The sequence below is a fragment of the Penicillium digitatum genome, chromosome 4 (genome assembly GCF_016767815.1).
Source record: "Penicillium digitatum chromosome 4, complete sequence".
Classification (NCBI taxonomy): Eukaryota; Fungi; Ascomycota; class Eurotiomycetes; order Eurotiales; family Aspergillaceae; genus Penicillium; species Penicillium digitatum.
Genome location: NC_089387.1, coordinates 111,519 through 139,305, shown reverse-complemented (window position 1 = coordinate 139,305; position 27,787 = coordinate 111,519). Strand labels below are relative to the sequence as shown.

The 27,787-nt window shown below is 48.3% G+C and overlaps 9 protein-coding genes and 2 non-coding genes across 11 annotated transcripts; 6 read left to right on the top strand and 5 right to left on the bottom strand.

The window, feature by feature from the left end:
• Nucleotides 1–1,524: 1,524 nt before the first annotated feature.
• Nucleotides 1,525–3,412, top strand: Pdw03_0048 (MFS multidrug transporter, putative; the record flags this gene model as incomplete). Its single annotated transcript, XM_014674823.1, has 3 exons — nucleotides 1,525–2,938; nucleotides 2,995–3,039; nucleotides 3,096–3,412. 3 exons carry the CDS (start codon nucleotides 1,525–1,527, stop codon nucleotides 3,410–3,412), a joined length of 1,776 nt encoding a protein of 591 aa, XP_014530309.1.
• Nucleotides 3,413–6,872: 3,460 nt separating this feature from the next.
• Nucleotides 6,873–7,405, top strand: Pdw03_0047 (Pterin-4-alpha-carbinolamine dehydratase family protein; the record flags this gene model as incomplete). The annotated part of the gene is made up of 3 exons (XM_014674822.1): nucleotides 6,873–7,025; nucleotides 7,121–7,183; nucleotides 7,253–7,405. The coding sequence occupies 3 exons, from the start codon at nucleotides 6,873–6,875 to the stop codon at nucleotides 7,403–7,405; spliced, it is 369 nt and encodes a 122-aa protein (XP_014530308.1).
• A 458-nt stretch (nucleotides 7,406–7,863) lies between these two features.
• On the top strand, nucleotides 7,864–10,263 carry Pdw03_0046 (Peptidase family M20/M25/M40 protein; the record flags this gene model as incomplete). The annotated part of the gene is made up of 1 exon (XM_014674821.1): nucleotides 7,864–10,263. The coding sequence occupies one exon, from the start codon at nucleotides 7,864–7,866 to the stop codon at nucleotides 10,261–10,263; it is 2,400 nt and encodes a 799-aa protein (XP_014530307.1).
• An 855-nt stretch (nucleotides 10,264–11,118) lies between these two features.
• Nucleotides 11,119–12,025, bottom strand: Pdw03_0045 (Translocation protein Sec62, putative; the record flags this gene model as incomplete). The annotated part of the gene is made up of 3 exons (XM_014674820.2): nucleotides 11,119–11,304; nucleotides 11,370–11,926; nucleotides 11,995–12,025. The coding sequence occupies 3 exons, from the start codon at nucleotides 12,023–12,025 to the stop codon at nucleotides 11,119–11,121; spliced, it is 774 nt and encodes a 257-aa protein (XP_014530306.2).
• Nucleotides 12,026–12,108: 83 nt separating this feature from the next.
• On the bottom strand, nucleotides 12,109–12,427 carry Pdw03_0044 (Translocation protein Sec62, putative; the record flags this gene model as incomplete). The annotated part of the gene is made up of 2 exons (XM_066099488.1): nucleotides 12,109–12,214; nucleotides 12,267–12,427. 2 exons carry the CDS (start codon nucleotides 12,425–12,427, stop codon nucleotides 12,109–12,111), a joined length of 267 nt encoding a protein of 88 aa, XP_065957215.1.
• A 219-nt stretch (nucleotides 12,428–12,646) lies between these two features.
• Pdw03_0043 (Maintenance of telomere capping protein 6) lies at nucleotides 12,647–14,495 on the top strand (the record flags this gene model as incomplete). Its single annotated transcript, XM_014674819.2, has 2 exons — nucleotides 12,647–12,709; nucleotides 12,771–14,495. 2 exons carry the CDS (start codon nucleotides 12,647–12,649, stop codon nucleotides 14,493–14,495), a joined length of 1,788 nt encoding a protein of 595 aa, XP_014530305.2.
• Nucleotides 14,496–15,395: 900 nt separating this feature from the next.
• Nucleotides 15,396–17,701, bottom strand: Pdw03_0042 (uncharacterized protein; the record flags this gene model as incomplete). The annotated part of the gene is made up of 3 exons (XM_014674818.1): nucleotides 15,396–17,237; nucleotides 17,286–17,474; nucleotides 17,528–17,701. The coding sequence occupies 3 exons, from the start codon at nucleotides 17,699–17,701 to the stop codon at nucleotides 15,396–15,398; spliced, it is 2,205 nt and encodes a 734-aa protein (XP_014530304.1).
• Nucleotides 17,702–17,920: 219 nt separating this feature from the next.
• Nucleotides 17,921–19,658, top strand: Pdw03_0041 (NADPH-adrenodoxin reductase Arh1, putative; the record flags this gene model as incomplete). The annotated part of the gene is made up of 3 exons (XM_014674817.1): nucleotides 17,921–18,217; nucleotides 18,300–18,731; nucleotides 18,786–19,658. 3 exons carry the CDS (start codon nucleotides 17,921–17,923, stop codon nucleotides 19,656–19,658), a joined length of 1,602 nt encoding a protein of 533 aa, XP_014530303.1.
• A 155-nt stretch (nucleotides 19,659–19,813) lies between these two features.
• Nucleotides 19,814–20,296, bottom strand: Pdw03_0040 (Allergen Asp f 15; the record flags this gene model as incomplete). Its single annotated transcript, XM_014674816.1, has 1 exon — nucleotides 19,814–20,296. The coding sequence occupies one exon, from the start codon at nucleotides 20,294–20,296 to the stop codon at nucleotides 19,814–19,816; it is 483 nt and encodes a 160-aa protein (XP_014530302.1).
• A 650-nt stretch (nucleotides 20,297–20,946) lies between these two features.
• On the bottom strand, nucleotides 20,947–21,020 carry Pdw03_tRNA121. Its single transcript has one exon. It is a non-coding gene; the product is annotated as a tRNA-Asn (tRNA).
• A 1,769-nt stretch (nucleotides 21,021–22,789) lies between these two features.
• Pdw03_tRNA153 lies at nucleotides 22,790–22,863 on the top strand. Its single transcript has one exon. It is a non-coding gene; the product is annotated as a tRNA-Asn (tRNA).
• The last annotated feature ends 4,924 nt before the right edge of the window (nucleotides 22,864–27,787 follow it).

Genomic DNA, 27,787 nt, shown 5'->3' with positions numbered 1-27,787 from the left:
ACAACCATAAATCCCCCTCCCCTCCCTTGGGCGCCCAAGGGCGATGTGACTTGATCAAACCTTCTTTCTGGTCTTTTACCCCAGTGGGCAATGGCGGATGAGGATCCGTATTCATGGTGAAATGTAACAGTGAGAGGGCTAGGTGCCCTGCAAGGGATTCCGATTAGGCCGTGTAGTTATGTGTTGCGTGGTTCACAGATACGTAATTGACAGCCTTCGATACAGTTTTCTGGAACGTTATGCCGGTAGACCGCCGAGTAATTTCTTTTTGTAGGATATGATAGTCGGGCCGGCATATAGGAGAGAAAAGAACAAGAGAAAATAAAACTCCCAATTGGTCAGCCGATCACAAGGTAAGCGTACTACTAGAGTCAGAACAAGAGTTGTGGCCCTCCAGCCTTGATGACAATCAACGCCAAGCCCGTAATATGGACCATGGCAATTCTTGGTGCCCTTTAGCTGCAGTACCTGTCCTGGATGTGATTGACGAATGACTTGGTCTCTTGTGGTGACCTGACGTCACAAACGGCGAAGGCAAGTAATGGGCGACTTGGCAATATCTTGTTTTCACTAAAACTCGAGTTTGCTGGCTTGATGGAAGCAACCCGTGGACGCATTTTTCCCTGGGCGGTTTTTTTCGGCCCCCATTTGTCATTTTCATAGACATTGCAAACGCAGAACGTCCATCTTAAATGGGGTTCCATGCGGTCGGGCACGGTCGGCAGTAATCCGGGCTCCTTACCTCGCGGGGCACATGAGAGTTTGATATCCCTATCTTCTGTAGTGTTTGTTGTATAGATTTGATGCTGCATGTTAAAGGCGTTGAACAGACTCGAAGCGGACATTCTCCCGGCCCAGAGCGGCAACGGGGAAGTTGGCTGGAGATGGCCGTAGTTCTCTCCAATGTGGGTCCGACTACCCCAAATGCAAACTTCCTATTCCGGCTAGTTGGCCCTGAAAGTGCCAGAAAGAATCAACTGTTCTCACCTGCCAAAATCTTTGATAGTTTAGGCGATGGGTAAAAAAATGCTGCAGTTCATTCAAAGAGGTAAAAAAGGGCAAAAATCTCCGGAGAGTGATAGTCTGGAGAGATGAAGAAGTGGGGTTCCATGGGGGGACATCGGCATCCCGCCTGGAGTGTTTATTAGTGTATAGTAAGTACCAAGTAATCAGGTACATGTAACTTATTGAAAGAATTAGTGTCCAAGTCAATCCCTAAAATGTGGGAAGTGACATAATGGAAAATCTGTACTAGGACTGTACTGGAAATGTACTGACAGGGTGAACCCTGGAAAGATTGGCTCTTTCCTGCATTTGGCTCTTGCCCTTTTCTCTCCGTTTCTGTATTTAACTCCTCTTTTTTCCTCTTTCTTGTTCATTCCTTTGTTCTCTTTCTCTCTTTCTCACTGTTGATCTTCTCCAGACTTATTGTGTCCTCATTTCCTGGAGTTTCTTCTACTGCTACTGGTCTTGATACCAGTTTTCCTTATACTACCACTTCTACGTCACAGGGTAGAATCAACAATGGCATTCAATTTCGAAAAACCCGCAAGGGATACCGTGCAGGCAGCAGAAGCTGCCCACGCCCAAGCCGTTGTCAATGCCGCTACTGAAAAGTTAGAGGAGGAGGATCAGCTCGAGGAGGCCTCGCCTACACCCGACGGAGTAGTCGAGCTCACTGAGGACATGTGCTACGATCGACTGGGATACTCATTCAGCGAAAAGAAAAAGTGGACCATTATCGCCGTGATTTTCCTCGTGCAGACATCGATGAACTTCAATACATCGCTTTATTCGAACGCCACCACAGGAATTTCAGAGGAGTTTGGTGTCTCCATGCAGGCTGCGCGCTGCGGTGCCATGATCTTCTTGGTTCTTTATGCCTTCGGTTGTGAACTCTGGGCTCCGTGGAGTGAGGAGCTGGGTCGCAAACCCATTCTCCAGGCATCTCTATTCCTTGTCAATGTTTTCCAGCTACCTGTGGCTCTGGCCCCCAACTTTGCCTCCATCATGGTTGGTCGTGCCCTTGGTGGTCTCTCGTCCGCCGGTGGCTCTGTTACCCTGGGAATGATTGCTGATCTGTGGGAACCGGATGCGCAACAATACGCCGTAGCTGCTGTCGTTTTCTCATCTGTTGGTGGATCTGTGCTTGGTCCAGTCGTTGGTGGCTTCGTCGAAGCATTCCTGCCGTGGCGGTGGAACATCTGGATTCAGTTGATCTTTGGTGGTTTCGTGCAGGTTGCTCATTACCTGTTCGTCCCTGAAACTAGAACTACCGTTATGATGGATCGTATCGCCAAAAAAATGCGCAAGTCTGGCGAAAACCCCAACATTTACGGTCCCACAGAGGGCATATCGTTCCGGCAGCGCTTCCCGCCTCATGAGCTTATGGCTACCTGGATTCGCCCCTTCAAGATGTTCCTGACTGAGCCCATTGTGTTGGTTCTTTCTCTGCTGAGTGGTTTCAGCGACGCCCTTATTTTCATGTTCATCCAGTCGCTTTCTCTTGTTTACGGTCAGTGGGGCTTCAACACCTGGCAGAAGGGTCTGGCCTTCATCCCAATTGTGGTTGGCTACTTCATCGCTTGGTTCTCCTTCTTCCCGATTATCAAACGCAATATTAAAGAGCGCCACAACAATCCAGAGAGCGAACGGGCTCAGTATGAATCTCGCTTGTGGTGGCTGCTGTATACTGCCCCCTGCCTACCAATAGGTCTGATCGGATTCGCCTGGACCAGTTTACCTCAGTGTCACTGGATTGGATCTATGATCTTTGCCGCCATCATCGGTATTGCAAATTATGCCATTTACATGGCCACGATTGATTACATGATCTGCGCCTATGGACCATACTCTGCATCTGCGACAGGTGGAAATGGCTGGTCGCGAGACTTCCTTGCTGGTGTGCTCACTATTCCGGCCACGCCTTTCTTCACAAGTAAATTGTTCCATGCAAAAAATTACCCGCATTCTCATACTGACGATTTTTGACAGATATCGGTGGTGAGCACCATCTTGAATATGCCTCAACCATTCTCTGTCTGTCTAGCCTACCCTATCTTTCTACATGAGCCATCGGTCTAACATTCTTCTAGTCTGTATTTCCGTCCCGCTTGTCGTTGCGGTATATATCATTTACTGGAAGGGCCCCACATTGCGCAAGCGTTCTCCATTCGCCCAGCAGCTGGAGGATGCCCGACACCACATACAAGTCCAGAGCCGTCGAGGATCCAAGATCCCTCCGGCATCTCGCGCCAGTTCGTATGCGCGCTCCCAGCAAGACCTCCGCATCCGCCCAACGCTAGGCAGCCGAGGCAACTCCCGGGTCAATTCTCAAGTGAACTCTCGTGTCAACTCTCGCGCCAACTCTCGCGCCAATTCGCGCCGCAACAGCATCAACCTCAATCCTTGATCGCTGTTTTTTTTGTCTAATTTTTGCTATGAATTCTCATGTTCGGTGGGAGTAGTGAGGGGACTGAAATCACTGTTATAGGACTCTATGAGCTTTTTACATTTCTTCTCCGTGCATGTTTTCATCGGCGTCAATCCTACGCTGTGCGTGGCTGGCTCATAATTCTTGCACCCGACACCCGATGGATATTACACTCCTAATCTAGGGGTTTTTGGCCTTGTGCTCTTGAGTATAAGGCTAATCGAACTGGACGAGGAACAAGCGCGGGTTTCTAAAATAATTGTCTTTTGTTTTCTGTGCTTGCTTTGACGCAAAAGACAAGAAATGCGATCTGGGGGTTTTGTCATGTATGCTATGGGTTTTCGCGACTGAGCGATACCAGTCATGAATTATACCATTCCTATTGGCCGAAAACAAATTGCTTTGTGTTTGTTTATTAGTACGTGAATAGACAATGTAGTAAGATGTCTGTCAACTTCCAGGAAGATTAATGGATTAGACTTCGCCAAAAATCGCAAAACCGCCCCGACCGAAACCGCCATTGGGGCGGATATTGGGGCGAGGTCTAGGAACCGCAATGGTTTATAGGGCCCCAAATAGTTAATTAATTACAGAGCTTGTAATTTTGGTAAATTCTATACACATACACATCGAGAGCTTGTGGCTGGTTTCTCGGAACATTCGGGGCCAGACAACTCGGGACTGATCGGGACTAGTGCTAAATGTTAAATTTAGGTTAAAATTACCGTATTATTTTTCAAGCTTCCTTAATTACGTGCGTGCAGATTTCTTCCCAATGAGATGTTCCCATATCTAGAATTTTGTTTGGATTTGTTTCCCTGGCTTCTTTTGGCGATCTATCGACACCGGTGGTTTACTGACCCTGGTAAGTTGAGATGCTTCTACATCTACCGATCTGTTTCCCTCGACTCTCGATTTTTCACCTGAGCTCGGACCTAAATCCTTCCCGAATGGACTTATGTTTGATATCCCATCTGGGTTTACGCCAGGAGAACATCTGGATGTTTTAAACTCATCTATAGAGCCTACTGCCTCGCCCTCGGCGAGTTTATCACCGAGCGAATCATTCAAGTATTCATCTTACCGAGTATCGAAGATAAGGCTCAACACGCCCCCCCCCCCCCCCCCCCCCCCCCCCCGCGGTACCGCCAATAGTGTATTGATCGTACCCATGAATTGGAAGCAAAACAGCTGTCAAGAGTGGGATGAGTTGAAAGTTTGCATCTCCAAATTTGAGGAAGAGATTGTTGTGCTGAAAGATTAACCGGAGTTGCAAATTTCGATGTGATCACATTCCAGCGAAGATGAGTTGTCGCTTCTCTTGGCTTTGTGTCTGTTTCAGCCTCACAAATATATCGAAAAAGATGCTTAGTATTTGTACAGAAATTCCATTCGTTCTTTGGAAATCCACGATATAGGTGATGCTTGGATCATAGTCTGCGGCTGATAGTCTCCTCATGTACTAGATCGAGGTTTTTCTTTGCTATAAGAAATCCTCCTAGCTCGCCACTTTATAACCAGACTTTTCAAGCAGTCCATGGCTATCCTACAAGCTCTTGCCATCGAAATAGCTTGGCTTCTCAACGAACAAGTGATTCTCCAAGATCTCCTAGCCCCTCGAACCAGGGATTAAACTAACGGAAGTATTTTCCAGTGACCGACTCAAACGTGGTAAGGATACATCCATGGGTGTAGCTGTTGTCGACTTTATAGATAGATTTGGTAATTTCTTGACTATGTGGGACAAATTGAAGTACAGAGCATTGGAATTTAAGTCTAGAGGTCGCTTGGTCTCTCCGGGGCTCTTTCCACTAATGAAGCCTGCAAGAGCTTCGACTTGCCACAAAGTCGGAGTTCAGGATTTCTTGTTTTCTAAGCGCTAGTATTGTATAAGTGATGTCGTGATACTATTCTAAGAATAGTTGAACTGGTTCACTACTGTACTAATTTACGGGATCTCAATTTCAAGCTGTCCCATTAGTCAACGGTTGCTCCTCTTGTTGGCCATCCGTTGGATTTACTCAGCTTGGGACCCAAATCCCGAAAGCACATACCTCAGGTCACATTTGATTTTCGGTATGTCGGCTCTTCTTTCAAATGGTTCATTGCTACTTGATAGACTTCTGCGATTTTAATTCAATGGGCCACCAGTCTCAGTTATCGTCATGCATCCTGTGCAATTCCGCTGCTATCTTCCAAAATGCGTGTAAAGTTTCCAAATCTCCCATCAGGGGTGTCTACAGTGTTCAGGTACGCACTTTCCCGCTCCATTGAGAAAACTACTTAGCCCAGCTAGCCCTCCATAGGTAGCAACTGGTAACGACGCGCTGGAGGGGTCTCAAGGAACCCAAGGAAAAGCATTCCTTGATGAGTCACTACATGAGAAGGTCCAGTTCTTCGTGTACAGCGCTGCTGATCGAGGAGGAGATGCCTCTTATACAACCCCGACTAAGGTCCCGTCATTTACCTATCAGCACAAAACTGAGCACTACCTCGTCGAGCGAGGCAAGAACACCGAAAGGCTAGTGGACAATTCGTCAGCCGGCTGCGTTTTATTGAGAGCCTCGTTCCGGGATTCTTCGGCGCGGTTTTTGGAACTCGCTTCAAGATGTTGTTGAAGGGGAAGCCTTTACAGATGGTAGCGACGAAAGACATTGGATTCTTCGAGGACCAAGCTTTCCTGCACTCAGAGCCATATCAAAACAAAGTTGTTTCCTTGGCAAGAGATGAGTTGACATTTAACCCACATGGCGTTGATTCCGACAACTTTCGAATTCCTCCGCTCAATCTTCATGGTATCGATGAAGGATATGGTTCATATGTTCAAGTGATTCTATGATGCGGGCTACAGGGCTGATATCCCCGAGCAGTAGAGAATCAATCCAGGTCTCAAAGACTTTGGGACGTGCTTGGAACGTGACAGCGAATTCAGGCATCAAGTTTCATCATCAGCATGACGCTTCTGTGTGTTTCTTTGTCTAAATATGTAAAATACCAGACGAACTAATTCCAGTTATTCGGCTGTTATGCAACTAGTGACTCGCGCGGTACGGAGTACCTCTCATTGGTTTAACGCAATACGGCCTGGGGCTCAGGAACTATACAATAGATCTGGAATGATGGTCAACTTTGGCAGGTCTATGGCAAATCCTCCAGGAAACAAACAGACAGATGTATATCCATGTCAGATATATGTAGGTATGGATATCAAGAATAGCATTGTGGTCTCGGCCAAATAATCCGATCCCCTTGGCCCGTGCGCCCTCAACATTTGGACTCTCTTTCCACCCCCCCTCCGAATTTGTACAAAGTACCTTTCAAGATGAATTGTCTTACTTCCATGCGTCTCTGTGTGAGGAACATCTCAAATATCCGGCCTCTCACCAGAATCTCCAGCCTGTATGCACCCGCATTTCCCCTCTCGCGACCTTTCCCGAGAATGGCATCCAGCGCGTTTCAGTTCGCCGAGGGCGAGGATGCGCAGCAACTTGCCCGAGACGCCGATGCTTTATTGCAGCAGGGCTGGGCACAGGATGGAGATGGGATGGGGGTAACGAAGACGTTCCATTTTAAGAGCTATTTCAAGGCTGTGGTAGGTGAATTTTTTTCTTTTTTTTTTTTTTCATCGTCTGGTCTGGTTTTTTAGGACTGCTTCTGCTTCTGCAGGAACCAACTGACATCCTATAGGCGTTTGTTAATATGATTGCAGCCGAGAGTGCATCCAAAAAACATCATCCCACTATGACAGTGGTAAGTGGGACGTTTTAAATCGTCGGTGCCTGGGTAAAAAAAGAAATTAAGGCTGACGCCCCCCATCAGCGGATTGGCTCGGTCGATGTGCACTGGACAACCCATCGCCCACGCGGATTCACACAAAAGGATGTTGCAATGGCACAGCATTGTGATCAGGGCGCTAATCTGATAGGTGCTGTTGATCCTGGTCAGGGACTGAAATGTGGTCCGGCTATCTAGATGATCTCAAAAGCTCAGATTTGCACCAATTGTTCTTTGACTCCCCGGTCTGGCCGCACACTATCGCCAGTAGATCCCCCCCACTGCCGCTTGGAACTAGTCTGAATGCGAATTTCCCCTTGAAATCCTGCTAAAGAGGTGTTTTTTTTTTCTCTGGATGTCTTCTTCTCTCTCGAAAGGGTCGTTCCTCGATTATAATTACAATTTGGATTCCAATTTCTCTTCATTGCTTTTTTTTTCTTCTAATATTCAACAGCTATTCCTCGTCGGATATGCCATGACGTTGAACCACTCCATACCCACGTTCCCTTTCGATGATCATTGCCTTAATTAAACCTTGTCGCTCCTTTTTTCTCTAAATACGCTCAACTTCCTGAAATTCTGCAATCTGGAAATATCTGGAGCTGTGTGAAACTGTGTGAAACTGTGTGGAACTGTCGTGGGCACGCCCGTCAACAATGAATCCGGATCAGTCACCAATTGGCGAACGCAGAGGTCGTCTACTTGCACCCCTACAGACCAATTTCAGCCGACCAGCTGCTCAAAAACGGTCCCAACGCCCTCGGCCAACTGAATATCCCAGCATCAATGGATCAGAGGGTCCCATTCCGCTCCAGGGCCCGGTTAAAAGGCAATCCTCCAAGACCAGTCTGCGCAGTCTCTTTGGTCACAAGCCTTTGCGCGCAGATTCCAAATTAGAGGAGATTGTAGAGGCACAGCCAGAACCTCAAACTGCCATTCTCTTGGAAACTACCCTGTCGCCCTCTATTTTAAGCCCTCAAATTATAGACTCCAATCTCACCAATACCTCCCCAACAGAACGATCACGCACAACATCAAGATCCTCCCGTTTGAAAACGGCCCCCAAACATACGAACCAGGAACAGTATGGCTGGAAGTCTCCCCCACTGTTCCAGGCCTATCCCCAATCTATCAAGCATGCCTGCCTCCCGGCACCTGCTCTCACTGCGGATTCCATCTTGCGTCTGCACGTCACCAGTGCAAGGAGTTCTACCGACGATAATCCTGCCAATCTCTTAGAGCAGAGCGAGGCCGCTGATGCTGCTCGTAAAAAGCGAGAACAAAAGCAACGGAAGCACCTCCGGACGGTATCTGGTACTATCAACAAGGTGGAGTGGACTCAGAAAATATATGTCCTATCAACTACTGGATGCATCCTCCAATATGCAGGCGAAGGGAAACACGACCGTCTTCCAGAGAGAATGCTGCTGCTAGGGCCCAAGTCTGTCGCATTTGCTAGTGATGCTATTCCTGGAAAACATTGGGTAGTCCAGGTCTCTCACAATCCGACAGCCGATGGTTCCGCCGTGCCGGAGCCCCCAAGGCCTCGATTCTCGCGCTTTGGCTTCCACAGGCCTAATGCCCGGCGGTTTTCGCACAATTTTCTTTTGGTGCTCGAAAACCCCGATGATATGATCGGCTGGTTGGTGGCCGTTAGGGCTGAGATCGAAAAACGGGGAGGACGCAAATTTACGCAAGAGAAGCAGTTGGATGAAGACACGATGCCTCAGCTACAATCCAAATCAAGCGTTCGACAAATGGTAAAGAAAGATCCCCATCGTATTTCCAGTCTTTTCCTTCAACCCCAGACTCTCCTATCGCCCACTGAGGAAGAAGATGGTCAATCTGTCGGTGCTACATCATGGCAATCTCGCCGCAGTTCATGTGTCTCGGTAAATCGTCGCTCGGTGATTGATTCTCGGTCCGGATCAGTGTCAACTGTAAGAACTGAGGCCACAAATGCTACCAACAGGTCTGCTTCTATCGGGTCTGACATGCGTTCTTCGTCATTCACTTCTTCCAATATACCCCACTCGCCACCAATAGGCACCGGTGCTTTCAGGCCCGGTGAGCCTGTGCCGGAAGAGCTTGACCGTATCTACACTCGCAGCCCGCCTGTTTCCAGTTTGCATACGCCTCTGCCACCTCAGCCTCCCCCCATTACCGAATTTATAGAGGAGCCACAAGTGGATCACTCATTGTCCGTTGCCGAAGCTCTCATTCGATGTACTTCACCTCCAGCACCTAATTTCAGTGTCCCCTCGTTCAGCAAGAAATTCGTTCCGAGATCTGGGACAACCCCGATCCCCCATGCCTCTCCTCCTTCATCAATTAACGGCTTCGCACGCCGCACCGAGACCGACCCAAATATGTCCACCTTAGCATCCCCTTCTCAAACTCCGACATTCAGCGTAGCTAGTTTGCGCCATGCGGACTCAACAGAAGCCAGGCGCAGACTACGACCGTCAAATTCAGAGGATGCCCTGACCAAAACCGTCCGTTCAACACAGAATATCCAACTTTTCTACCGGCCGCCCATAACGGCGCCTCCTACAGGTCCTCTGCCTGATCCCAGAGCATCTTCCCGTCCACTCAGCCTGATGGACGGCTCTAGCATGAGTCGGAAACCCATCAATATAACCCAGGTCCAACCTGCTCCTCCACCGAAAGACCCAATACCGCGCCAGAGAGTCTCCGCTGTGTATCCGGACAATCAAGCTGCTCAGAGCATGTTGCGCCGCAAGAGCATGCCAGGTCTGGGTTTAATCGGACCTCCATCTGCACCACCCCCCAACTGCCCACTCCCTAAGCTGCCCTCACCCGCCCCTTCTATCGCAAACACCAGTACACCTGCTTCTTCAACCGACACGACCGCATCACATATGCTATCCGCATGGTCTGTGACATCTCCAATGCAACGGTTCTACGGATCCGAGCCAGTGCGGGATCACCTCGAAGATCGGAAGAGCGGTGCTCATTCTGCAAGCAATGACCCAGCAAGGGATGCCCCACAAAATGCTCGACATTCAAAGCTGATCAAGAGTCCCCTGGTCTAAATCCACCCTCCTCTGCTATGGCCCAACATTAAATCTATGACATTTTACCATCATCTAACAAGATAACTCAAATAAGCTCTCACATTTTCAACGTTGACCGTTGCAACGATCTTCTTCTCACGACAATTGAGATGCATTCCGTGTATCCTCTTCCCTTTCTCGCATCTGTCATTACTGTCTCTGACATTTCGACCTCGGCTTTCATCAACGTCAAATACCCCTTTTGCACCTATTGCATCTCTGGGGGCCTCTCATTTCCATTCTCTTATCTGGGCACATTGGTGATACCAACGCTTGTATGCATGCGTCAGTTCCTTTGTTTGTCTATATAATGTATGAATTACTTCTCTTCATTTCGATTGTGTTTCTATTGGCATTTGTTCTTGGATATACCCTGTTTAATGCTATGTTCTTAATTTTTGATCAGAAGCAAATCTGTTCTCTCTTCTGAGCTCGGATTTTTTGTCTTCTGTTTTTTGCTGGGGATTCTATAAACCACGGAGGATGCATTTACATTGGGCATAGAGCATAGAGCCGAGCATTTACACTACCAGGTATTTTTTTGTCTACCATATCCTGTCACCAATAGTCGAATACAGAAAACCTCACATCGATTTGATGCTAAAAGCAACCCAAACAAAAGTTATGCAATGAAATAAAGACAGAAACCGAGGAGGGAAAAGACATTCCCAATGATTTCAATTCTTAGGAGCAAGGCCCAAAACGCCAGACTGAACATGGAATAGGGATCTTGAAAATACAAATCTCAAATGATTTAAAATAAGCACCCGCATGATACCGCGTTCGACCAATTCAGATCGATCAGCTTCGAATGTCTTTCAGAACGTAGCAGCACTACTCCTCCCCCTCTTCCACACTTGCGGTCAGACCGCGTCGCGCGGCGACTACGGACGGAGTAGAAGTAGGCTCGGCGGAGGCTGTGGTTGCCGAGGGGGCGTTTGCTGAGGGAGCAGCTGCGGTTACTTGGGCGGAAGCAGAGGTTGAGACCTTGGATTTTCCAGACTTTTTGCTCTTTTTTGTCTGTAGGATTAAATGGTCAGCTTTACTATTTCCAAGAGTATAAGAAGAAGGTGAGGAGTGTATACCTCTTGCCAGCCCCATAGAGGCTTGAAGCTGTCAAAGAACCCGACATCCTCGAACAGATTGGGGAATAGCCAGAGACCCGGGGGCACGGTGAAGACAGTAATGCAGAATAGAATCAAGCGGAAGATAGCCATGGCGAAGAAGAGACCCAACAGTCCCATCAAGCCAACACTCAGATACCACACTCCCTGACGCATAATCATAGGCCACAACGGGAACAGAACAACGGCGAAGATACCCACGACCACAGCGGCAGCCATGGCCTTTTGCTTCCACTGTGGGCCATCATACAACCAAACATAATGCATCATGGGGTCGGTCTCCTGGTGCTGTTCGATCTTCACGGTCCATAGACCCTTGGTGCGGTTCTTAGGCTTGGCATGGTTGTGTCCTTCATGGGGATCAACCTTGCTCACTCGGAGAGCCAAAAGGGAAAGCGGAAGAAGCTTAAAAACATTCTCGGCAGAGGCGCGGTCGGTCACTGGGGGGAGAAGGGAGTTTTTCTTGGAGGCGGCTTTGGCATAGGCGGGGGATTCAATGGCCCGGATTGCGCGCTTGACTGTATTTAAAAAAGTCCTGTTAGATTGTAATTCCTTGTAATGAATTTAGATACTAGTCGCTGCTCACCCTTGAACATGTCCTTGCGCTGTCCGTCCATGATACATGTGCGAGGCTTGAGATTTTGCGACCGTAACCAGTTGGCCACTGCCAATGCCTTTGGGTCCGGTGGATTGTTGGGATTCACAGGGACCTGTTGTGTGGTTGTGTGTTGGTGCTGCTGGGGTGCGGGCGACGGAGCTTGTTGTCCTTCTGGTGCTGCTTGACCCTGTTGTTCGGCCAGAATCCTCTGTTGCTGCTGATGAGCTTGCATTGCTCGCATGCGCAACTGCGCAACATACTGTTCAGTAGTTAGACCGAGCTTTGCAGCATCGGCAGTTAGTTGTTCACGTTGCATTGCGGCGAATTGCTGGGGCGTCAGCCCTCGTTTGGCGGCTTCGGCGGCAAACTGCTGTTGCATGGCCGCCATCTGCTCAGGGCTGGGCTGGCCAGGAGTGGCCATTTTGAAATTAAATTTGGGAATGAAAAGCAGAAGAGAAGAAGAAAGTCCAAGGCAGAGGAAGTTGTGAAAGAAAAGAAAGAGAAGTGGCCAGATTGACTCAGCTGATCTGTCCGCCCTCCCGACTTCCCCAGCCAAGCTTAACCTCCTTCCCCTTCTATATTCAACGTCAGAACATCGCGCTAAACATGAGCTTCAAAGCTATTTTCCTGTCGATACTCAATGTCTGTCCAATATGACTCCACGGAAACTCTGTTAAACGCTACATGGGTGGCTGTTCTGCTGGTATGTGTCTCAGTTCGCAATTAGTGCCCCCCCCCACACTCATATGAACATCTTGATCCAGAGCGAACGAGATGTGGCTGGTCAAATTCCACTTAACTATGTGACGAACCCGGCTGTGTCACTATCAGCTGCCTGCTTTGGAAACCGCATTTATGATCTAGAAGACGCTGCAAAATGTTTTTCTAACCTTCTCGCAATCGGGTACCGACGTTTCGCCGTTGATCTATATTGGTCGGTCAACCGTAGGACTTGGTCTTTCTGTCCGGTATCTGTTCCAGTTGTATCTGGAGTGACTGTGACCTCAGAGACATCCACAACCACGGCAACAGCTAGTTCGGACTCTGCGACTGTCACCGGTTATGCCGATTCCCATGGACACACTCTTTATGAACTAGGCTCATACAAGTGCACCGACGGCCTCGATCCCTACGCCTTGGCGGAAGTGCTTGTGGGTTATTTCCGAGATACAAACTCACGTTTGACGGTGTACACAACGTATCTCGTTCTCAATCTCCATGTCGCTGCAAGTGACTCCACGCCAGATGAGCTGGCTTCTGCCATATCAGGAGATCAACTGCCATCGGGAACTGAGCTAGCCGGCTCAATTCTTGGGATGGCTCTTGAGGACTTTATCTATAGCCCGGCTCAGCTTGCCTCGGACCGAAGCAATTTAAACCAGTCGTGGTATAAGGTCGAGCAGGGCTATTTGCCCATCACAGAGTACTTCACCGTCCATGAAAATAAAGCGGGTGAGCAGAGCACCCCAGATGGCTGGCCATCATCAAAGTATATTCAGCTCGCAAAACGTGACCGAGTGCTCATCGAATACGGCTCTATTGATTCCCAACTGGTGAAATGCAATCTGTCTACTGAAGAAAATTTGGTCTTTCCTCCTGGTTATCTGACTTCCAATGTGAAGATCTCCGCAGCCACCAACGGCAGTGTTACTTCAAACTGTCTGTATGAGTCTGGGCTCACACGCGTGCCCCAAACTTACTCATCATGGGCTATATCTAGCCCCCTCCCTGTCCCCGATGGTCTTTCCACAGATGAGACGATGGGCTCACTATCAAACTTTCTCTCTAGCATTACAGCTTGTGGTCTCTCGCCAATGCTCAACACCACCCTCTTCGATCAAACTGCAGACCAACAAGTTGAATATTACCGTAATGTCTCCCTCTCCTCTTCCTGGGCTTGGGCCGTTGGCCAGCCACACGATGCAAAATATGGCGGTGGCGACGGTGATCCCAAGTATGATCGCTGTGCGGTCATGGACCTAACGCTGAACGGCCGCTGGCGATCCACGAACTGCACTGAACAGCGGTATGGCGCCTGTCGAATCGGCAATTCGCCTTTCTCTTGGGTCCTGTCAGACACGGCCGAACATTTCTCCAACTTGTCGAACACCTGTCCTCCAGGATCGAGCTTCGCTGTACCCCGCACTGGTCTCGAAAACACGCATCTCTACAGACATATTCTCTCTCTGCCAGAGACAAAAATCGACCTGAGTTCCACAGATCCCGCCCTTCGAGAGGTCTTTGTAGACTTTAACTCAATAGATGTTACATCCTGCTGGGTATCCGGTGGCTATAAGGCCAGGTGTCCTTATGCCTCCGATCCGCAGCAACTCGAGCGCAAAACTGTGCTTGTAGCCGCGATTGCGGGTATCATCGTTCTTCTTATCACAGCCCTGACTTTCTTTGTCAAGTGCAACGCCAACCGCCGAAATTCCCGGCGCAGAAGGCGTGTCATCGAAGGATGGGAATATGAAGGTATTCCCTCCTGAGACACTTTATCTCGGTGATGGCTCCCTCCACCCCGAAGGTGCTGCCTCGGCCTTTTGGGTGTGATATCAAGACTGGATATCTTATATACTATGTACATTGCCTCTTTTTTCACTTCGCATCTATAATTGTGAGACCCCTGCCCTCTCCACCATCGGACCTATCTGAGCGCACTCCCCGCAACACCCCTGAGCTCGAGCCCAGTGGCAAGCTATCAGGATCGACAGCAGGGGGATGGTTTCTTCCAGAATACTATTTTTCGTTGATTATACTAGCTAATGAAACATGAACACCATTGCCGACTTCCTGAAACAGGTTGTTCTTCGGCGACAATTGTCTATAACACAAAATTCCAATCGACTGGTGGGTTTCTGTTGCTCAATTTCTGCCACTCAGTCACAGTACAGCCTGTCATTTTGTAGACGGAGTCAACTTCATTGGGGAAACCGTAGACATTTATCAACGGATTTTTACCAAAAACCTACCACCTCGAAGCCCCGGCTGGCGGTTCTAGTGCCAGAGTTGCCAGCATCAACGGCGCAGCTGATGACGATCAACGGGCTTCTCTGCACCCTGGTCGTAAAGGCTACATATAACCCCACCAACGCCAATAGGTCACTGCTACGATATAATTGGAACAAGATCATTCGTGGAAGGAAACAGTTTACGACAAGGTGCATAGCTATCATGCTCGATTCAAATGTTCAGTGAGGTCAGAACTACATACAACAAAAGAGGCATCCATAATACACCAAAGCGATTCCAATCAATACATGATTCCACGAAAAACAAACCCAATGGAAACAGGATATCAGGGTTCCAAACAAAATCAAGTCGCTACATGTCATTCATGAAGACAAACCATTAACTCATAAGGGAAAAAAAGACGATGGATATCACATTCAAAGTCCGGCGAACCGAGCCCATCCTGCAGCCCGATTTTGCGAAGAGCTCGGAATCCTGTTGTGGCTTTCGTTCTGGTTGTGGGCAGGTTGCTCATCGAGAACTTTTTCACTGCGCCCTTCTTCGGCGACCTTGCCGCTCACATCGCGGCGGCGTCCAACACCTAGACCGGCGATATAACTTCCATATGAGGATAAGGATGCACCAACTCCGTCTGCATTGCCAGGCCGAGCGGCGTCGGCACCGGTGTTGCTCACGACACGGCCCTTGCGGTCGCTTTCGGCGGCACGAGGCGAAATAGGCATCCTGGTTGAGAGGTATTTATTTTCTTCGTCGTTGTCGTTGTCGTTCTTCTTGAGAGCCTCATAAGCTGACATCTTGCTGCTGCGTTTCTTTGTAAGCTTGGTAGGCTTGCGGACAATCTGTTCGCTTGGCTCGCGAGATACAGCCAATCCAGGCTTGCCATCTACATCCAGATCGCCATAGAATCGGGTCTTGGGCGAAGTGGGCTTGGGGCTCTCGTGTGAAACCGAAACCGGCTGTGCCTGTGCATTATATGATAGATTGGGGCTATCACCTAAGATAACGTGCTGCGCGGGGTCGTTGTTCTCGGGCTTTTCTATCGGAAAAGGCTGCGGGGTGGGTGGGTTAAGCATGAGCGGATTGAATGGGATGTAACCATCACGTTCGTCATCGAAGTCGTCTCTGTGATCTTCTGGATCTGGGAACATATCCATGCGCTGATCGCCCACATCTTGTTCACGGCGGCCATCATCAAGGCCATAGAATTCATGCATGGCGAGCGACGTATATTCACCGCGCACATCTTCCGGGATAGCGCTTCCAATCCTTGGCTCCGGCTTGTAGCCATAAACAAACCAGTCTCGGATGCCACTACTAGTGGTCGGGCTGGTCTTGTAGGTGTTTTGGCTGTAGACAGAGGAAGAGTGACGAAGAGCAGCTGGACTCTCGTCCTGTGTCTCACCCATTGGCGATATAGACCGCTCAGAGTATGCCACCCAATTGTCGGAAAACGGGCTGACGGTTTCCGATCGATCGGCAGTACGTGATGACAGACGACGCATTTGAGCAGTGGCATCGATGATTTCGGGGGCGTGGGAGGCAACTTTTCGATATTCCGGGGCAGCTGTCTGTGAAGTGAAGTCATAGGGCTGGCTTGCGGTTTGTTGGAATAGTGTCTCCGGGCTGGAGGGATCCATGCAAGGTACTGTTGGAGATTCCAAGTGGGATAGGCGGTCTTGATAAACGGAAGGATGTGACTGCGGCTGCTCTTCAAGCATACCCATTGACTCACTGTTCGAATTACCACCGGAAGACTGCTCTCGTGTGTGCATGAAAGGCACGCTGCGAGGGGATCCAATGAGCGGATCCTCAAAATTGGAATCCACGGTAAAATGGCTGAGATGTTTCTCCTCTATTTGAGTCTCCTGATGGCTCTTACGGGGACGTGCGGTCAAATTGTCTTCAAGCGGATTCATATCAGGCGGCAGGCGGGAGATTTTCCGGAATGTGACAGCCAAGAATACCGATATGGCGAGGGAGACGAGGTGCAACGCGCCATTTGCGACAGCCAGTACGAAGGTGGCCTCGGACAGTTTGAAAGTCAAGTCCCTCTCGTTGAAGAGTGTTCTCCAATGGTATACGTTGGAATTCCATTCGCCATACGCCATAAACGCAGTAAACACGCAGAATGGGATGAGTCCCAAGTCGAGTATCGCAGCGAATAGTCCATAGCTCGCTTGAGAACCTGCAGGGCGGTTAAGAACAGATCGTGAATGATGGTAGATGGCATATGTCGTGTGGAGAACCGCAACTATGGGCTACAACAGGTCAGTAAGAGGAAGTTTCTTTCGGTGTACTGTACTCACGCCGGCGCGAATGATCCAGATGACAGCCACTGCAGCTCCCTTTATAACGACAGAGCAGAACAGGGACCCGAGAGCCCCCAAAAGAGTGAGGAAACGAAGTGCAAGCTGAGTTAATCGTGCATACTTGACCCGATTCTTTGTTTTGTGGCTCATCGGTGTAAACGAGCTGACCGTGTTGAAGAAACCCCACTACATCTGCCATTAGCAGAATCCACTATAAGTTTGCAAAAGATCGCACACACCGTGTCAGGATGGCGGTTCAAATTCACTAGCGGTTCTTCTTTCGTGGAATTGCATGCTGGACGAGTCCAGCTCGCCTCTGTCGCGGCCCTTGGGTTAAAGCCGCGGTCGGTCGGACCTTTAAAGCTGTAGGCAGACGGACGCTCATAAAGGAATGGTGGTGACGATCTCCCCATGGTCGCGACTAAAGGCCACTCGTGGCACCCACGCGAAGCAAAGAGAATGTTGACGATGAACCTTGGGAATGTGGAATGCGACCGTTAGCTCTGGGATGTGCCAGGTCTGAGGATGTTGTACATCTGCAAACATGTGATAGTCACCCCGGGCAACCGATAAGGTCATGTGATATTTTCCTAATCTCAGATCGTCTCGGCGATTTCTGGAATTCATGCACCATGCGTGTAAAGCAGGCCTTCGTAGGTGCTCAATGCACTGTGCAGCTCAATTGTCGGCCTCTTCTACAGTATCGGGAGATTTTTTCTCAATTTACATCCCAACGCTTCAACAGTCATGTTGCTCAAACCGATCGACGCGTCCGTGTGGCCATCGTGGGCTCCGGCCCAGCGGGATTCTATGCAGCCTATCGTCTTTTGACTAAACAGAAAGATGCAATAGTTGATATGTATGAGAAGCTACCTGTGCCATTCGGCTTGGCTAGGTACGGTGTTGCCCCGGACCATCCCGAAGTCAAGGTGAGTCACAGTAAACCGTGATTCAGTGATGAGTCGTTGAGCATTATATGTAGACATAAGCTCATGGTTCTATGGAAACTAGAATTGTGAAGATAAGTTCACAGAGGTGGCTAAGTCCACGCGCTTCAATTTTGTCGGTAATATCGACCTCGGACATGATCTCCCGCTCGCTGCCCTCAAACCACACTACGATGCCATCATATTCGCCTACGGTGCCACCAAAGATAAGGAACTGGGGATCCCCGGAGAAGAAGCTCTGCATAACGTGCACTCAGCCCGTGCCTTTGTGGGGTGGTACAATGGTCTTCCAGAGCACAGAGATCTCGATCCAGACCTAAGCGGAGAGAACGCCGTTATTGTGGGACAAGGCAACGTTGCACTAGACGTTGCCCGGATTCTTCTTTCAGATGTCGCTACCCTCCAAAAGACGGACATCGCAGATTACGCTGTGGAAAAACTCTCCAAAAGTCGCATCAAGCGAGTACGAGTTGTTGGGCGCCGCGGACCCTTACAGGTGAGATGTCATGAATCCACTGTTGATAATCGCGTCGCTAACTACCTACATTAGGCTTCATTTACTATCAAAGAGCTCCGTGAAATGCTACAGCTACCAGGTGTATCCTTTGATCCCATTCCAGAAGATATCTTTCCGCCGGAAGAAGTGGTGTCGGCACTGCCCCGAGCGCAGAAGCGTCTAATGCAACTCTTGGCTAAAGGATCAGCCAATGATCCTCTGACAGCCCCAAAGTCTTGGTCTCTGGATTTCTTACTTGCGCCCGATTCTCTTCACTGGTCGCCTGATTACCCATACCATCTTTCCCATGTAAAGTTCTCTCGCAACGAGCTCGACCCATCCGACCCCCACAGCCCCAGCACCAAGGTGTTTCCAAAGCACTTATCGAGCGGAAAGCGTGCACAGGTCAATCTTCCAACTAGCATCTTCTTCCGCAGTGTGGGCTACAAATCCCTCCCTCTTCCAGGGCTAGAAGATCTTGGTATCGACTTCGATACGCGACGCGGTATCATCCCTAATGATGGATTTGGCCGCATAATAAGCTTTTCTAGCAAGGGCGAGCCTGAAAGTTTACCTGGTGGTTCTCTTATCTCCTACCTACCCGGTCTGTACTGTGCTGGCTGGGTGAAGCGAGGCCCGACGGGTGTAATTGCTTCGACGATGACCGATGCATTCACTACTGCAGACACCATTGTGCAAGATCTGACAAAACGTGCCGACTCAACGTCCTTGCTTCATGCACCCGATCACAGTAGCGGTCTAGGCTGGGACGGAGTGAAAATCGAGGCCCAGCGCCGTGGTCTACGTCCCACGTCGTGGAAAGACTGGCAGCGAATCGACGCAGCAGAGCGAGAGGGTGGCCAGCTCAGGGGCAAGCCTCGAGATAAATTTGGGCGTGTAGAAGAAATGTTGAGGGTGCTTGATTGAACCTTTATGTATATAAATGAACTATCTGCATACATAGTTTGACAAATCTAATCACAAACTCGGCCCAACACTCTCATCTCAGTTCACACATTATCCAGGCACTTTCATGTCATCCTGTTTCTTCGTTATTACATCCCATTCATCTTGTCTACCCCTCACAGCCCGCACGCGCTGGGTTCCACTTCAACGTAAGTGGCGTCAACACGACCGAGCTGCTCCGCCAGACCGTTGGTCAATGCGTTCATGGCTTGCAAGCCAATGTTGAAGCCACCCGGAGCGGCGTCGACAGCTATGACGTTGATTGTCTTGTCAATCTTGCCGTTCGAGTAGTGCAACGCGTAGCATTTGCCGCAGTTAGGGCTGTTCCAGCCTGCGATGGTGATCGCACCGCCAATGTTTGGGAAGCTTGGCAGCGATGCGAAGTCGGTGTAGCCTCGACTGACCAGGCCATTGACGCCGTCGGAGCAAGCGACGGTGTTCAGGGAGGATGTTCCAACATCATAACTTGCGTCGTAGGAGACGGATACTGTTTCCGCCGCTGCCAGGGCTGGAGCCGGAGCCGGAGCCGGAGCCGGAGCAGCAGCAACAAGGCTGAGGGTTGCCAGGAAGGCAGAGGTGAAGGTGATGGAGGATTTCATGTTGGAGGATTTAAGTGGTTCTTCGAGGTGGAGTAGAATGGGTTAGATTCTTGATGTCTTTCCGTTCCCCCTCTGCGGCGAGGTTTATATATCTCTCCATCCTTCAGGCCTCCCATCCAAGATTTATCTCTTTGCTGGCAGGCTGCACCCGGTGCAGGTCTTGGAAGAAGGTCTAAGACTCACAGGTGACACAGCCCAAATAGGATGCCTTACGCCTAGGTCCATGATCAGCCGATACTCCCGTCATGAGGAGCCCCCAGAAACCGGTGCAATAAGGCCGAGGACGATTGTGGGGTTTACGAGGAAACACGCAGGTAGACTGAGACATGGCGTGCCTTGGCTGCTATTTTCATCCGATCTGCAAAAGCACTGCACAGTCGATCCACATACAGCTCACACGAGACTCTTTCTATGCTACTGTATAGGGCGACTGCATTCGAGGTTACATCACGCAACACGGATAGAATGCCATGGCCACATTTTATCATCATCTGAGTTTGAAACCTTTTTTTTTTAGAAAAAAAATTTAAATCTATGCTCTGAATTCTTTACAGAAATAACCAAAAAGAAACGAGAGAAGGAATTGGGTGTTGGCAAGCAGACAAGGAAAAAAAAAATAAAAAATAAAAAAAATAAAACCAAAAAAGAACCGTCCCCGGGAAGGCTTGAACTTCCAACCTCCCGATTAACAGTCGGACGCGCTAACCAATTGCGCCACGGAGACTTGCTGTGGTGGAGTTTGATAGGGAAAAAAGCTATGATGTAATTTCAGCTAAGGCTGAAATTGCTAAACAACGTATTCGGTAAGCGAGCTGGCCACCCTACCCAAGCTACTAATTTCAAATACATATAACTCAACCAAAACTCCATTAAATTAAATACAATTAAATGATCTATTCTCTGGATATGTATTTCTTCTATGACCCTGATTTTTATATAGCCCGTATGTTGGTAATGCTCTCGTTCGGGGCTATAAAGGCGACGAAGGCCTTCTCTGCCGGCGGGGGGGGGGGAGGCGCTTAAACCGCTTTAACCGGCTCAGTAATCAATTAAGAAGCTTTAAGAACTGAGAAGCCTTCTTCAGTAGGTATCTGCCTCCTGGATCTAGTACGCTTTTGCTTCTGCTTCTCGTCAGCGGCGCGTAAATCCTTGTTTTCTTTGGCGAGTAAGATGGCACCTTATATTGTAAGACGGAAGCCTTTTATAAGCTAGTTTAATGCACGGTCTGATAGGATATGCGGGCTTCGAGATATTATACGAAGTAAAGCTTTGATTGATGAAGCTTAACGACGTAGTTCTTTCTCCGTGAAGGGGGTTTTGTCAGGGTGCGGGCTGGCAGGACGGTATGATAGGAGATGACTGGCAGGGACAGGTCGTAACAGATCAGATTCTCATTGACAGGTACAGGCACAGGCAGGGGCAGGCTAATATACAAGACGTAGCTCGAAGAGCTACAACAGGATCTAGAACTGAAGTTCAAGATAAACAGGTCGGAGATCACGTGCCGTGATCTTCCTTTTACTAAGCATTACGGTTCACACCGTGACAGGTTTTTAGGGTAAAATTCCGGCTTAATTCACTCCCCCGGCTAGCTGGGGGGGTAGGTTCGAAGCCGAATATTAAGCTTTAAAATCACTCGGTCGGGTGTAAATGGTACTAAACTAGCTACTCCGAAGCTATTTTTAATAGTCTTGTCACGGTGCGAAGCGTGATGCTTAGTAAGAGGAAGATCACGGCACGTGATCTTCGACCTGTTTACCTGAACTTCAGTTCTAGATCCTGTTGTAGCTCTGGGAGCTACGTCTTGTATAATAGCCTGCCCCTGTCTGTACCTGTCAATGGGAATCTGATCTGTTACGACCTGTCCCTGCCAGTCATCTCCTATCATACCGTCCTGCCAGCCCGCACCCTGACAAGTCTCCGATTTAAAAGCTTTAATTCGTGCGAGTGGGTATACTTCGTGTTACCAGCCAGTTCTTTAAGTAAAAGAGTGCATTTCAACGAGAATACTAAGTACAGAGAAAGAAGAAGAAAGAAAGAAAGAAACCTGCGAGACAGGATCCTTTGTGGGGTCCTGTCACAACCAAACAATCAAACAATGCAAACCCACCCAAGTTGAGGGAAAGAAACCTGCGAATTCCTTAGGCAGGCGGTCAACGACGGCAGAAAGATCGACATCTCAACCTAGATCGTCACACTTCGAGGAAGTTAAGTTTGTTAATATGGTTGATCCCGTTCCGTATCTTAGTTTTAACCATCCGACTGTACGCACGGTTTAATACCGCAAACTAACTAATTTCTAAAGTTAATAAAAGATAAGATCATGGTGGGTGGTTGAACTAACTAAGATCTAATTTATGGACGCGTTTTGGTTGGGTGGCCAGCTCGGTAGTGAAATACGTTATATTGACGGAAGTTTGAAGATATGTTAATTTATTTATTATTTACATGGTTCTGAGTAATAATTAGCCTAATCTGCTATTCAACATACAAGTCTCCGTGGCGCAATTGGTTAGCGCGTCCGACTGTTAATCGGGAGGTTGGAAGTTCAAGCCTTCCCGGGGACGCTTCTTTTTCTGTTCCTATTACTTTTTTTTTCCTTGCCTGCTTGCCAACACCCAATTACTTCTCTTGTTTCTTTTTGGTTATTTCTGATTTCTGTCGGACATTGACTTGATGACCCAGGGGAGATCCCTGTTTGAAGCAAGCTTCTTAATTTTAACTAAACCCAAATTATGTCTTTAGGACTACTCCGCGGAGTACTCTGCGGTGACGGCGAATTACCGGTTTCGGGTTAGCGTGCCTCTTTGGGTCTAGCTCTCCACGTGACTAACATCGCCGTGCGTGTCTCTATAAAGTCGCCTTCATCGCCCCGACTGTTGCTCGCCGAACGTTTCGCCCGTTACGGCCCCTTTCTTGCTATCTGCGTCCTGTGTGCGTCCTGCCAGTGAGGCATTTTTGCCATTGATCTAGCTCGCCGAGTCCCACCGCCCCTCGGTCACCGGCGCGAACTAACCAGCCCTTTTCTCTCGTTCGGCCTCTCGAGCGCTCTGTGCGCAGCTTTGCCTCACCCATATCCTTTTCTACGCAGAATCGCCGAACATGCTCGACATGAGGCATTTTTGCCTTTGGTCCGCCACGCCGAACCACGCCTCTGCCTCACGGACACGTTAGCCGGCCGGTCCATCGTCGATCCATTGCGCCCTTTTGGTTTTAGTCGCCCTAGACCCTCTGTGGACAATCGCCTGTGTGAAGCGGGTCCGTGGATCTGCCTTGGCGCCCTGTACGAGAGTGAGAGCCTTGTGGCTGATGGTGTCCAATCAATTTCGGAGTGAGGGGAAGTTGGTTAAAACGCATCAATTGCATATTCGACCGGACGCTCCTCCCTGCAACTCGCGCAAGCCAACGATACAAGCGTCTGCGAGAGCTGGATAACATGATCCTCTCCTTTCCCTGCTCTTCATGATGTGAAGCTTCCACAGCGGCCATGTAGGAACGAAGCCTTCGAACCCGGCGTCGCTAACGCTAACCGCGGAGGCGAAATTGCACAATGGTAGACTGCGGCACGATCCGCAATATCCGCGGATATCCGCAATCCATATCCGCAAAGTGCGGATTTGGATATTTTTTGATATCCAATATCCGCAGCCTTGAGGATTTGGATATGGACCTCATATCCAATGGATATCAAACAATACAAACATGCCTAGACTCGTGACCTCAAGGGGTATGCATTATTATTATACATTCCTATGTATTTTTCGTGTAATACTTGGTACTCGAGGTTGTTGAATATCACCAGGTAAGTATAATTTCTGACCTCGGTCAGAAATTATGGGTGGAAGGTCAAGCACTGCTCTACTTATAGTAGTATACAATTGGAAATTCTGACCGAGGTCAGAAATTATGGGTAGACGGTTAAGCACTGCTCTACTTATAGTAGTATACAATTGGAATCTCTGACCACGGTCGCAAATCTAGTCTTTGACCACGGTCAGAAATTCAGTCTATGCTTTTTTGGGGGGTTTTATGAATTTGAATCTTCTAGGACCTATTTGCTATTTACAGATCTAACTGGAAGCCATCTGGTAACCTTGGCTGTTTTCGAATCCGCCCTGAACGACTTGGAATACTCCCATCGACCAGCATCTCTGGAAGCTCATCATCCTCTTCAACAGCCTCGCATGGTCGTTTTTGAGGTTGTTTTCCTTTTGCCCGTCTACATCGCTCAGCCCTATCATCATCCGAGTCATTATCACCGCTCTCAGTGTGCTGGGTAGCCTCGAGTCCAGTCTCTTGATCCTCCTCCTCGTTATCACTGATAGGCTCTAAGACCTCAAGCTGTGGTAATGATCTCCGAGTTTGATCTAGCAAAGCAGCTTCACTTTGAGATAGATGCTCTTTGATAATCTCCAGCTCCTCTTGCCGAAGATCAAAGTTGGTAGCAAACTGATGCAGCATCAGGCCACGGATTGTACTCGGCTTCAATTGACCACGACGGTAATGACAGATATCACGAGCACAATTGAATAGTCGTTCAACACCAGCACCACTAGCAGGGATAGATAGAATGTCCCTTGCTATCCTAGCTAGGGTCGGGAAGCTCTTCTCATATTCCTTCCAGAAAAGTCGAGGTTTCTGTCGCTCAATTCCACGAGCAAGATATCGTGCAATCTCGTCGTCATCTGGTTTTGTAAGCTCTTCCAATGGCTGGTTCTGGGATGCACAAGCAGCATCAAGATCACAGTCATCATTCTCATCGATGGCTACTCCAGAAGTCTCCAGTACCGCTGGGTCATTAGTATCATGCGTAAGCATCTTCCTATATCGATCGAACTCTCGGCTCAGGACCTCTTGATAACGATTCGCATAATCAACATCGCCCTGCCAATCAGTCGAGGAAAAGTACCGGAGCTTCTTTGATGGAGAGAAGATTGTTGCTAGAGCGTAGATGTCACCATAAGGCTCGTATTCGGTGGCAGTGTAGTACTTGGAGAGCTTTTTCTTTGCTGTTTGGAGTGCCCATAACATCCGTTTCTTCCAGATCACACCTTTATTCTTAAGCTTCGCCTCGGCTGCATCGAGATGAGAGAAAAGCTTATTGTAGATACTGTAGATATTGTGTGCGGTAATATCCTTTGTCTTTGATAGCATCATTGTGAAATCAAAGAAGGGCTTTGTCAGAAGAAGAAGATACTCGACTTGACGCCACTCTTCTTGATCGAGCTTGAAATAAAGATATTGATGATCAGTACAATACTGATCATAGAATGGCTGGAGCTTCTTGGCACGGTTGAGCATCAGAAATGTTGAATTCCATCGTGTCCGAACATCTTGGATTGGAATCAATGCAGGCTCCGGCTGAAGGGCTATAAATGCCTCCCGACGTTGTGGGCTTGCATTAATAAAGACTGCTAGTCCTCGGATCTTCCATACTTTTATTAGTCTAGCCATTATAAGGATCTAGGGGTAGAAGATATACCTTTTTCAATGTATATGTGATCTGGATACTGCCGGAGGTATTGCGCTTATTCTGGAAAGAGTGGGTTTTTTCCTCGGACCACTCTAACTCGATCTCCTTATTGCTTGGCACTGCCTTAAGCTTCCCAAGAAGCTCATTCAGACTCAGCTGGATCACATGCGCGATGCATGGAACGCGGAAGATTGAGAGATCTGATGAATGCTGAGACTGAAGGTGGTCCTGGACACTCTGCATCAAAGTATTGTTGTTGGTTGCGTTGTCTGTAGTCACTGATAGGACACGATCCGAGATACCATGCTCTGTTAGGATCTGGGTCACGGTTTTACTGAGATTTTCACCAGTATGGGAGCCATGAAGAGGCTCAAAGCCTAGAAGAATCTCACAATAATCCCAGTTATGATCGATAAAGTAACCAGTGATAGCCACAAAGGCCTGCTGGAAAGGAGAAGTCCAGCAATCCAAGGCTATTGATAGCCGACACCCCTCTGGAAGCCTCTGTAGAATCCCCTTCTGGTTATTCTGGATTGTTATATCGAGATGACGTCGAATGGTTCGTGCTGATGGAATTGTAAGTTTAGTGGATGATTGTTGAGCAACCTCTAACATGCGGTGGAATTGGGGGTGTTCGATCACTCGAAAGGGTAGATGTGCAGTCGAAATGAATCTCAGAATAGCATCGGAGAGACGGTCTTGGGTAAATGATATACTAGTGGTACCTGGCTAGATTAAAGTACTCAATGTTAGCTGTTAAATTGTAAAGAACTTAACCACTGTAGTAACGCCAGTTAAGTACCCTGGTTGACATACCATTCTTTTGATAAGCTGGTCGATTCTTAGGCCACTTTTTTTTGAACATGCGCCAGTTTTGAGGTGCGCTGTCATAGGCGAAGAACCAGCACGCCGGAATCTTGGATGGCCAATTGTACAGAGACATGCCTTGCACATAACCTTCGGCTTTCCATTTTTGTCATTCGCAACCTGGTAGAAGCTGTCCCAGATATCCGATTTGCTTTTTGATTCCCATCGAATTGTATTCTTAATATCAGACTGAGATCCATACTCAGTTGTAAGCCACCAACTAACGAATTTATTGCGTACGTCCTCCATGTCATCACATACAGAATCAGATGGATATAAAACCCAGTGCTTTTGAAGGGGAGGTCCAACACGAGTAAGGGATAAGGGCGCAAAAGTTGAACGAGTTAAACGAGTCGGCGATATCGATGGGACCGGTGTTTGGATACCCAAAAAATCAGAGAAGTTGTCAGGATAAATCTGATCAGAAGCTAAATCCACATCCGAATTGGTGAATGAGAACTGTGATTGAGACATTGAGAAGTTAACAATTATAATATATAGTGTAGTAGGGTGCTTAAAAGAACAGAGAAGCTTACATCTAAACTAGTAGAGGTTTTCAGGGCCCCTGAATCAGGGGTAAAGTAAACGTACTAGGATATTCTGACTTAGACTTACTTTCGATATGGTTTACCTAAATGATTGGCTGTATTGTATATTAGTGCGGATAATTGGAGGATATCCTGCGGATCTTAAGGATATCTTGAGGATATCTTGAGGATATCTTGCGGATATTTTGTGGATATTTTGTGGATATCCACAAGATATCCGCAAGACATCGAAACTCGCAAAGTCCGCATTTTGAGAACTTTTATCTCGGGTTTCTCAAGTTCTAGTGGTCAAAACGGATTAAGAAAATAATCAGTAGACAGCTGGGACTCTTAGCTTTTATTTGAGCCTAAAATCGAACGAACTTATCCAATAATAAAGGTTTTGATTTTCCATGTTCTATCTCCTACGAAGTTTATCATAGTTAACAGTAGTTAAATATATATTTCTACATGTAATTTACCACAAAATCGTTAATCTACGGCCACCTTTACAACAAAACGTTGGACTAAGAAAACTACGACACCACCTACAAATACTGTATAAGGAGACCTTCGATACATGTCTATTTCCTAAAATTTCAAAGGGCCGACTGTCGATTTGTT